Source organism: Phaseolus vulgaris, chromosome 11 (assembly GCF_000499845.2).
Source record: "Phaseolus vulgaris cultivar G19833 chromosome 11, P. vulgaris v2.0, whole genome shotgun sequence".
Lineage (NCBI taxonomy): Eukaryota > Viridiplantae > Streptophyta > Magnoliopsida > Fabales > Fabaceae > Phaseolus > Phaseolus vulgaris.
The window spans coordinates 18,736,843-18,748,274 of NC_023749.2; the positions used below are offsets into that span (position 1 = coordinate 18,736,843).

Genomic DNA, 11,432 nt, shown 5'->3' on the forward strand with positions numbered 1-11,432 from the left:
AAAATAACCGATTGAAACGATAAAACAAATGGTTGTTTTTCCACTTCTTTGTAAAACACTCTTTTTCAATTAAACCAACCTTGGATCCTAACTAAGAGGGAATTTACAAATTCAAACTACCCAAAACCCACACACACAAGCAGCAACAAGGCCTTCAACCAATCTTCATGGATTTGGAGACATCAAACTTTATCTTCAACATTTTCCCTCTATTTGATGAAGACAAATCCCTAGTTTGCTTATGTTGTTCTATTTGAATTTGAAAGCACCTGCAAAACAGACAAAATGCATGTACCAGAGAGCAATCATATCCACGTTACTCTAGCACCAATGAACTAGTTTTCACCATGTGATTTTCATAAAGAAAACCAGTTAATCAGTGTGAATGAGGTACACAATTAGAGTTTATGCAGCAACATACTAAACCAATTTAAACCAGATTAAAACAGATATGTAACAACATACAAACCAGATAATTCTCCCCCTATTTGTCTTCACAAAAAGAGTAGAAGAACGAATTAAAATAGGAAAAAAAATTGTTCAGCAGATTAACACAAAATAAGAAAGTAAAGTAGTAAAAGACTTCAGTCGTCTCTGTCGTATTGTAGCTCAAAAAGCTGATTTTGAACAGCTTCAATCTGCTCATCAAGGTTTTGAAAACGTGCCACAGAGGACTCATGATGACTCATTTGTTCATCAGCAAAGTCATCCATCCTTCTCAGCATCAATCTTTCAAATGGAGACATGGAGACATAGCATCGATGGCGCCACGTGTCGCGAGATTAAGAGAGGGAGTCCAAACGTTAAAGAAGCAGCACGTGAGGTGGCACGTGAGGCGGCCCCACTTGCCACGTGGACTGAAGGCATGACCACTTAGTCTCTTCGCTGAGAACGAGTTCTCGACTCGAGACTGGGGGGCTTGTGATCCGATCGGTCATCGGTAGTCGATGACGTCAGCATCAGAGAACCATGTGGACCACTCGCAGGGTGACACGTGGACCAGGTGGCAGAGAGGTAGGGGGACGATCGCCAAGAGAGGTGATCGGTGGTCAGTAACCAAGTTACCACCGACAGATCAGGCGGCGGAGAGGTCGGGGGATAGATCACCCAGAATGGTGATCGGTGGTCAGTAGCCAAGTGACCACCAGCAGACCAGTTCCCAGACTCGCGCCTGGAGGCAGAGCGCGAGTAGCGAATAAACACTGATCAGTCATCGGGTGTATTGTCATCGGGGTCTCGTGTTACACGCAGTTAAACTGGGACTAAGGTTCCCAGCGAGAGCGTTACGCATGGACCTCGCATGAGCACACCTCAAGGAATCATGCACGAGAGTGGCCTGAGGGAACTAGTAAGCCAGTCGGTGATTGGTGATTCCCTCAACCCATTACGTGCGTGTCATCCTGAAGGGTAAGTCGCCTACGCAGAGAGTAACGTTTGGTGAGTGCGCCTAGACCAGCCACACCCGACGTTCTCCTAAGAGTATGCAATTTACCCAGATAAGAGAAGCATCCTAAGTTACTCCGCAAGGGCGTAACTTAGACAAAGAGAGGCGCTAGAGCCCTTCCAGTAAGTGACACGTGTGTGGTTAGATGTGAGTTGCAGGCCTCCACGTGTCATCATCTGAGAGCGGTGCGGTCCAGACAAAAGAGCACTCCGTACCGCTAAAGGTACAGACAGGCGCAGCCAAGCGCAGACATGCGCAGACTCTCACGCTCCCCATTGCTGATCTGAAGGTACGCTTTCTCTGAAAAGCATGACAGGGTTCTGACACATGCCAGAAAAGCATAACAGAATTCTGTTATGCCCAGAAGCAGGGAAAGAGAGATAAAAGGCAGAATCAGAGTGAGAGTAGGGAGGAAAAAGATAGACGAAAAACAGAGTGCAAGTTTTTCTCACACACACATTACTAGTTTCCAGTTTCTGGTGGTTCTGTTGAACTAACTTGATCGTCGGAGTGCAAACGGCCGCTAGAGGCGCCGTCTGTGTATTTTGCAGGTCACATTTTGAAGACATCTGAGAGAAAGTTCAGAAGGTGATTCTTCAGGAGACGCAGTCGCGAAGACAGGGCAGAGAGTGTTACGAAGCGATTCACCCACGTTCAAGTTGCCGGCAGGATCATTTGGCGCCCACCGTGGGGCCCGAGTGAATCGTTGTCCCATATATACCACAGTTTTAAAGCTCACCAGAGTTTTATCAGTTTCTTTGATAGAGAAGATGCCTAGAAACAGACAACCATCACCTGCGCCATCCGCTGATGAAGGAGCTGTGACAATGGCGCAGGTCCTGGAAATGGTGCGCACGCTGCAGGATAACGCTGCAGCGTCGAAAGTCGAACAAGAAAGGATGCAGACGGAGTTAGCTGCGTCGCAAAGCAGGAACGACGAACTGAATCGCGTCAACGAAGAGTTGAGAAGAACGCTGCAGGCGCAGAGGGAGCACGTTGTTGACGAAAGGGTGTCTAGGCAGCCCTCACCTCCAAGGGCATTTCCCATGCCATTCTCCCCTGAGATCATGGGAACCATGGTGCCTCCCAACCTGGTGGGGGTAAAAGCGTCGTTCAAGGGGGTAGAAGACCCGGAGGCGCATCTGACGGCATTCCACACCCAGATGATGTTGTCTGGGGTCTCAGACGCTGTATACTGCAAGATGTTTATGAGCACATTGAGCGGAATCGCCATGGAGTGGTTCGTGAGTTTACCAGAAGGGCATATCACGTCTTTCTCTCAGTTCTCGAAGCTCTTCACTGAACAATACATCGTCAACAAGGCACCTGCAGTGGTGTCCTACGACCTGTTCGACGTGCGCCAATACCAGGGGGAGTCGCTGAAGGACCACCTCAACCGCTTTGGGGCACAAGTGGTTAGACTACCCAGCAAAGATGAAGATATGCTTGTGCACGCGTTTAAGAAGGGAGTGCTGCCTGGCCCTTTCAGCGAGTCTCTCATCAGGAGCCATCCCAGCACCTTTGCAGAGATCCGACGACGTGCGGTGGCGCACATAGTGGCAGAAACAGAGGTTTCTGAGAAGAGGGGAAGTGCTGCACCACCCAGACCGCGTGGAGGGCAAGGAAAACCACAGCAAGCAAGGGTGCATGAGGCCAAAGAGGGGAAGAAGGTGCGGGAAAAACCTCATCCCTATGCACCAGGCAAAGACCAGAGTAAGGGGCGTGCAAGGGAGAATAACGCGCCCCCGAGATACAACTTCATGGTGGGATTGGCGGATCTCATCGCCCTTCCTGCCGTAGCAGCAAGACTACGAGTACCAGAGAAGACAGATAAGGTACTCGGAAGGAAGAAGAATGAATGGTGTGAGTTTCATCAGGCCTTTGGCCATACACTTCATTCCTGTTTGGCGCTGGGACACCAACTGGCAGAGTTGGTGAAGTCTGGTTTTCTAGCAGATTACCTGCGTGAGCCGCAGGGTGATCGCGCGTCAGGATCCCAAACTGGAGAGCAACAGCATGAAGTCCCTGTGCATGGGGAGGTGCAGACGATCGCTGGAGGCTTCTCTGGTGGGGGATGCACAGCTTCACAAAGAAGGAGATACACTCGATCTGTGATGGCGGTAGATGCAGTGAATGAGAGTCATTACCCTGAGGTGGACATTATCTTCAGGAAAGCTGACCTACGGGACGTTGTCCCGCACGACAACGACCCTGTGGTCATTTCTCTCATCACAGCAGGAAGACGGGTGCATAGGGTACTCGTAGATCAAGGAAGCTCGGCGGACGTCATGTTCTGGCCAACATTCAACAAGCTGCAGTTGTCCCCTGATCAGTTAAGACCGTATACTGGTTGTCTCTACGGTTTTGCAGGGGATCAGGTAGAAGTGCGGGGATACATCGAGCTGAGGACAACGTTCACTGACGGAACGACAGCCCGCACTGAAAAGATAAAGTACCTGGTGGTGAACGCCCCTTCTGCGTACAATGTCCTGTTGGGGAGGCCAACGCTCAATAGACTGGGCGCAATACCATCAACGAGGCACATGAAGTTGAAACTACCGTCGATGGAGGGAACCGTGATAACCATCAAGTCGGATCAGGCTGAGGCAAGACGCTGTTATGAGAACAGCTTGAAGCAGAAAAGAAGTGTATGTCATGTCACCACGAAACCACCACCAGGCGTGCGCGAAGAGCGATCGGTGGTCAGGGAGACACAGGGCGCTCAGAGGATGGAGGATGCTGCGGTGGGGGGCTCCCAGGTAGCCCAAGTCGAAGAAGAAGAGGAAGGCGCGATCACCCCTCGCGAGTCAGGGATCGCGAGGGCGGTCATCGCCAGCGAGAGAAGGCCCCACCCAGCTGAGGGATGGGTCGAAGTGGACGTCGGGGGAAGAAAGTTCAAGTTAGGGGGATCCCTCGCTGAAGAAGAGGGAATGCTGATCATGGGTGTGATTGAGAAGCACATGAATGCCTTTGCATGGTCAGCATCCGACATGCCAGGAATCGACCCCGATTTCCTCTGCCATCGTCTATCGATGGACCCCATGGTTCGACCGGTGCGACAGAGAAAAAGGAAATTCAACGAGGAGAAGAGGAAGGTGATCCACGACGAAGCGCAGAAGCTCCTTGTCGCAGGGCATATCAGAGAAATCCAGTACCCCGAGTGGCTAGCGAATGTGGTACTGGTGCAGAAGGCCAGCGGCAAGTGGAGAATGTGCGTGGACTTCACTGACCTCAACAAGGCGTGCCCCAAGGATTCTTACCCCCTACCCAGTATAGATGCTCTAGTTGATAGCGCCTCGGGGGGAAAGCTACTCAGCTTCTTGGACGCTTTCTCAGGGTATAACCAGATCAGGATGCACCCAATGGACGAATGCAAGACCGCGTTTATGACGGAACGGTCTTGCTATTGCTACAAGGTCATGCCATTTGGGTTGAAGAATGCGGGGGCTACCTACCAGCGGCTCATGGATAGGGTGCTCTCGCCCATGCTGGGAAGGAACGTACACGCCTATGTAGATGACATGGTGGTTACGTCCCAAGAGAAGAAGCATCATGCAGCTGATCTGGAAGAGCTATTCACCACCATTGCCAAGTATAGGCTGAAGCTCAACCCTGAGAAATGCATATTCGGTGTGGAGGCTGGGAAGTTCCTGGGTTTCCTCTTGACAGAGCGAGGAATCGAAGCTAACCCGGAGAAGTGTGCGGCGATCGTGGCAATGAGGAGCCCAACGACGGTGAAGGAGGTGCAGCAGCTCACCGGTCGCTTGGCAGCAGTGTCCCGATTTATGTCTGCTGGTGGGGAGAAAGGTCACCCATACTTCCAGTGTCTCAAGCGCAACAGCAGATTTCTCTGGACGCAGGAGTGCGAGGAGGCCTTCATTAAGTTGAAGGGATATCTGGCAAGCCCACCAGTCTTGCGAAAGCCCCAGGTAGGCATCCCTCTTCGTCTATACTTTGCTGTTACGGAGAGGGCAGTCAGTTCAGTCCTGGTGCAAGAGCAGGACCAGACCCAGAGGCCTGTTTACTTCGTAAGTAAGGTGCTGCAAGGCCCTGAAACAAGGTACCAGGCCCTCGAGAAGGCTGCTCTGGCGGTGGTATTCTCAGCCAGAAGACTCAGGCATTATTTCCACAGCTTCACAGTGGTGGTGATGACTGATCTGCCTATCCAGAATGTATTGAAGAAACCTGATGTGGCAGGAAGGATGGTCAAATGGGCAGTAGAATTGTCAGAATTTGACATTCAGTACGAGCCCCGAGGACCGATCAAGGGGCAGGTGTTCGCGGACTTTGTAGTCGAGCTATCATCCATCGCGACACCTGCAGAAGGGCTAGATTTCCGATGGGTGTTATCGGTGGATGGCTCCTCCAATCAGCAGGGAAGCGGCGCTGGAGTCATCCTGGAAGGACCAAACGGGGTACTGATCGAGCAGTCCCTCCGTTTCGCCTTCAAAGCTAGCAACAATCAGGCGGAGTATGAGGCCCTGATCGCAGGAATGTTGCTAGCAAGGGAAATGGGAGAAAGAAATCTGCTGGCCAAGAGCGATTCGTTACTGGTCACCGGGCAGGTTACCGGGGAGTTCCAAGCAAAGGACCCCCAGATGGCAGCCTACCTGGAGTATGTGCAGCTCCTGAAGACGTCCTTCGCCGAGTTTGAGTTAGTGCATGTGCCAAGAGAGCAAAACGCCCGAGCAGACCTGCTTGCCAAGCTGGCCAGCTCTGGCAAGGGGGGGAAGCAGAGGACTGTCATTCAGGAGACCCTGAAGGTGCCGCGCGCGTTTGCATCAGACAACCAGGTGCTTCATGTATACAAGTCAATGGAGCGTCTAACGATCGGTCATCGGTCGTTGACTCAAGAGACGCTGAGAGCACCGAGGGTGAGATCGCGACCCTCAAAGACCGATGAGTCGATGGAGGTTCATGCGGAGAAGGAACCCGGCACCTGGATGACGCCATACCAGCTATACTTAGAAGATGGTGTACTCCCGCTCGATCTGGCAGAGGCAAAAAGAATAAAGAGGGGTTCAAGTAAGTTTACTCTCATAGATGGAAGCCTATTTAGATTTGGATTTTCTCACCCTGTGCAGATCTGTGTACACGGCGAGCAATGCACCAGACTCATGTCTGAGCTGCACGAGGGGGTGTGCGGAAGCCATGTAGGTGGTCGTGCTTTGGCAAGTAGAGTACTCCGCGCGGGGTACTACTGGCCAAAGCTGAAGGAAGATTGCATAAGGTTTGCTCAGCGATGCAAACAATGTCAGCTGCATGCAGACTGGCACAAGGCACCCCTGAGGAGTTGAGGTCCATCCATAGCCCGTGGCCATTCCATACATGGGGGATTGACATCCTAGGACCCTTTCCCCTGGCGACAAGGCAGATGAAGTTCCTCATTGTGGCCATCGAATATTTCACCAAGTGGGTGGAGGCAGAGCCAGTTGCACACATCACCGCACAGAAAGTCGAACACTTCGTCTGGAAGAATATTGCCTGCCGCTTCGGAATACCCAAGAGGCTGGTTTCCGACAATGGCACCCAGTTCACCAGTCATCAGTTGAGGAAGATGTGTGAAGAGCTAAAGATACAACAGGTTTTCGCTTCAGTGGAGCACCCACAAACAAATGGGCAGGTGGAGTCAGCAAATCGAGTGCTGCTCAGGGGGCTGAAGCGAAGACTAGACAAGGCCAAAGGAGGCTGGGCAGAGGAGGTCCCCAGAATTATGTGGTCTTATCACACCACCCCACAGTCCAGCACCCATGAGACACCCTTCAGCCTTGTCTATGGGACAGACGCCATGATTCCTGTAGAGATACAGGAGAGCTCCCCCAGATTCTTGAACTTTGTTGCTGAAGAGTCCAATGAAGAGCGTAAGGTGAATCTGGATCTGCTAGACGAAGTGCGAGAAGAGGCCAGAGTCAGTGCTGAAGCTGTGAAGAGGAGAGTAGAGCGGAGGCACAACTCTAAAGTGAGGCCCAGGCGCTTCCAGGAAGGTGATCTGGTGATGAGAAAGGCGCATCAGAATGACATGCAGAACAAGTTATCCCCAAAGTGGACAGGCCCGTACAGAGTGGTGGAGACATTAGAGAACGGAGCCTATCGCCTAGAGACTTTGGAAGGAGGAGCAATCCCCAGAACGTGGAACGCCACCCATTTAAAATTTTATTTCAGTTAAAGTTGTACAGTAATGGCGTTCTCGCGCTAAAAGACACATGCTTTGTATGTGGTGGAAACAGTTGAACAGACAAGGGGGCACTCTTTTCCCTAAAGAGGGTTTTTAACGAGGCCACCCAATTAAAGAAAAATTTCCAGCATATCAAGTGTGCTCAAGTATTAAAGTTAAAAATCCTCCTTGCCCCAGGTGCAAGTGCAGGTGATTGGTTAGGCCCTACTTGCCCTAGGCGCAAGTACTGGCACCGATCTAAGTCTTCCTCACCCCAGGTGTGAGCGCAAGCAGTTAAAGGTTTGAAAAGCCAGGGGTGCTAGTAAGACCAAGGGAGGGAAAGGAAAGGTTTTGACAAAACGTCCTTACCCACTTGGCATACACCAATATTGGCCCAGTAAGACTCTTAGTCAGAAACCTTTCTCACCCCAGGAGTGAGACAGGGAATGAGCGACTCAACCCGCCAAAGGGTGATGACCTTGGGGAAAGGAAAAGGGGTTAGCGAGAAACACTTTCTTTCCCCAAGACGAGGCATCACTTTGAGCGATCGATGTCAAAGTCCTTTATGCACTTAGCGCTAGAGCGACAGAGAAAGCTAAGTAAAGACTAAAGAGCGATCACTGATGAGTTGTCGGTAATTGGCTAGTAGTGCAAAGCAGCGCACGAGGACTGTTAAACACCAAGCTGAGGGAATAGCCAGTCGTGATCAAGCAGATCGCGCTAAGCCTAAGCTGGTCAACGCTTAGTCGCGCGCAAAGAGTAAGAGAAGCAGATCGCGCTAAGCCTAAGCTGGTTAACACTTAGTCGTGCGCAAAGTAAAAGACGAAGCTCAAGATCGCGCTAAGCCTAAGCTGGTTAACACTTAGTCGTGTGCGAAAGGAAAGGTAAAGCCCAAGATCGCGCTGAACCTAAACTAGCTAACAATTGGTCGCGCACATAAAGATAAGTGAAGTTCAAAGAAAATACAAAGAGAAATTGAGCAGTTAAAATCAAGGTATATCACCAGAGATGCTCATACAATTGTCAATTACAATGAGTTGAATGGTGCAGAAACGTAAGGTTACAGAATGAAGCTTTGTACAGAAGAAGTCAAATTTACAAAAAGGAAGAGATTCAGGGAGTAGGAGGCCTAAGTTTTCCATCTACCACCGAGTGATGAATGCTGAATTGTGAAAGGTCCAGTTCTGGGAGGACGCAGCGGACTTGCTCGAGCGCCAGCTCGAATCCATCAATGAGGGAATCAGCGCCCACGTTCATCAAGTCCTCTTTCTCCGCCTCCAGACTTCGCCTCAAAGCCTCTGCAGCATCCCTCTGCGTGGTGAGGGCAGCCAGGGAGGAGGCAGCTTCAGACAGCTTGCCCACTGCCTCCTCAAGCTTCCTTTCAGCAGCAGCAGTTGCCTCTTTGGCAGACTTGAGCATCTCCACCCGCTGAGAATCCTGTTGGCGTAGGGAGGCGTTCTCAGCCTGTAACTCCTCCACCATCTGACTCCGTTCGCGCAAGGAAGAATTCTCAGCCTGTAGCTCTGCCACCTTGCAGTCCAGAGGACCAACAGTCTGCCCCATCAAGATCTCCATCTTGATGGTCTCCTGGACCTGCATCAAATACTCCCTCCTGACCCTCTCTACCATGCCCCGCATCAGCTCAACAGACCCCTGAGCGGCTTCAAGGTCACTTTGCAGCGACTCCTTGTCGTGCTCAAGTTCCTTCACCCTTTTTTCTAGGGCCTTCTGCTTGCGATGCTGGGTGGAGAACTTCAGCGAGAGCACCACCTGCTTGGCAAGGTGTGCATCTATCTCCTCCCCGCTCCAGTCGACGAGCTCCCCGTTGCTGATGTGCTGTCGCACCATGGAGATAACTCTGCTGAAGTTCTCATGGTTGGCTCCAGTGTTGCTTGGGCGCGAGCCAGACCCACCATGTTCAGCACTTGCGGTGGAGATTGTTAGTGGAGGCGGGGCACACTCGTTTTGAGCAGAAACACCCCCAGCAGGGTGAGCGGATGGACCAGGTGATTGGCCTGCTGGGGGGGAAGGTGGCGGTTGAGAGATTGGGGGCGATTGTTGGCAAGGAGAAGGTGGGCATGCGGGCTCTGGGGCAGGTCGAGTAGAGGGAGGGGGAGGTGGTGAACCTTCCTCTACCTCTACCACCTCGATCTCTCCAGGCTGGAGAGACGAGACCCCCTCAACCACTGGTTTCTTCCTCTAGCGGTGAATGAGGGGGGAGCCAGAGCTTTCCTCTTCCACTGAGGCAGCAGCAGCAGCAGGTACAAGCAAAGAAGCCTTCACCAGTCTTTTCCTTTTCTTCCCTTGCTCGGGGCCTTCGGCTGGCGCGACCGAGAGTGGAGGGGCTTCAATTGGCTCAGTGGTGGAAGAGGAAGAGCCAGTCCCTTTGGTCGCTCGGCGTTTAGCAAGCTCTAACACCACCAACCTCCTATCTTTCCCTGACATTGAATCTGCATAGGCAAGAAAGAGGAAAATTAGACAGCTAAGAGACGCAAGCAAGGTGAAAAGTATAAGAGCATGCATGAGGAGGTATAAATGTCCTAAGGGGCGGCAGAGAAAGAACTACCTATATATTTCTTCAGAGAAACCACATCAAACTCATCCTTGATGAGGCGAGCGGAGTCAAACTTAGCCCCCAGGAGCAGCCCACACAGCTCGCGCTCGTAGGGGGCCATGGTCTCGAGGTCCTTGGGTTTTTTAAATTCAACTTGGGGAACCCAGTAGAGGGGGTACCCCTCGAGCAGATGAGGGCTTTGTGGGGTGGCGGATATCATGTAAAATCTGCCCTTCCAGTCTTTGAAGGACTGCTGGTACAGGCCCAGAAGCACCCGTCCAGCAACCCCGTTCAGGCTGACCCAAAACCTATCCCCTGGTTTCTTCGCCTCAAAAAAGTAAAGGAAAACCTCCACCGAGGCGTTGTGCCCAAAGTGGTTGCACAGGATCTGAAACGCCCGGATGAAGGCCCAGGCGTTGGGGTGGAGTTGGCAGGGTGCGATGTTCAACTCCATCATTAGCTCTTTCTCGAAGAAGGTGAAGGGGAGTCGCAGCTTCAACCTTTTGAAGATCGCGGAGTAAACTAAAACGAAGGGCACCCCATTGGTGGCCCTGTCGTCAGCGCAAATGGGCATCCCTCGGGGAGGGATGCGGACTCGGATGTGGAAGTCGTTTTCCCTGTCTATGGAACACGAGGGTTCGTCCGGGTTGTGGCTCAGGAGTGAGTTAAGATGGTCCTGGGGTAGCAAGATGGACGTTTCAGATAGCAACGCCAGAGGGGCCCAGTCATAGACCTTGGCGTTGTCATGAAATGAGGTGACAACGGGCGGTGGCGAAGCTGGTGCACTCGCGGAGGGCTGTGCACCAGAAGAGGAGGCAATGACACGAGCGGTTTGCTTCAAGCGAGCCATCGAGAGATAGCTGCAATGGAAGAAAACGAAGGGTCAGAAATAGAAGGGGAGAGAGTGATGGATGGTTCGGTGAAAAATAGAGAGAGGAAATGAGAAAGAAATGCCCAGGTAAAGGAGAAAGAAGGGGAGGCAGAAGTCAAAGCGGAAACACGAGAAAAACCCTAGCGCGGGTTGAGAAGAAGAAAAACAGGGAAGATGGATGCATGATAACTAGAATGATAAATGCAATCGGTAAAGATGACCAAAAAGGGGCCAGGGAAAAGAAAAACCATACCTTTGAATGATCGTAAGAGATTAGGATCACAGAGAATTTGAAGAAAGATGGGTGCGCAGAAGAGAAGTTCGCAGAGAGTCTGGGAGTCAAATGAAGAAGATGAAGGAACAGTGGAAGGGCGCGCCAATTTGAATGAAAGAAGCGCTAGCGACGCAC

At 51.6% G+C, this 11,432-nt stretch overlaps 1 protein-coding gene across 1 annotated transcript; it reads right to left on the reverse strand.

Annotated features, from left to right (window-relative positions):
- Positions 1–239: 239 nt before the first annotated feature.
- On the reverse strand, positions 240–9,227 carry LOC137836046 (uncharacterized). Its single transcript, XM_068644863.1, has 2 exons — positions 8,850–9,227; positions 240–269 (listed from the first exon to the last, which is right to left on the reverse strand). Exons 1-2 carry the CDS (start codon positions 9,225–9,227, stop codon positions 240–242), a joined length of 408 nt encoding a protein of 135 aa, XP_068500964.1.
- Between the last annotated feature and the right edge of the window lie 2,205 nt (positions 9,228–11,432).

What these genes read in the sequence shown, in the direction of transcription:
- LOC137836046 (XM_068644863.1), bottom strand. Translation starts at nt 9,227, where the DNA reads ATGGTAGAGAGGGTCAGGAGGGAGTATTTGATGCAGGTCCAGGAGACC. An exon ending in AGAAAGAGGACTTGATGAAC is followed by an intron (nt 270 to 8,849) that starts GTGGGCGCTGAT and finishes TCTGTTTTGCAG; the next exon opens with GTGCTTTCAAATTCAAATAG.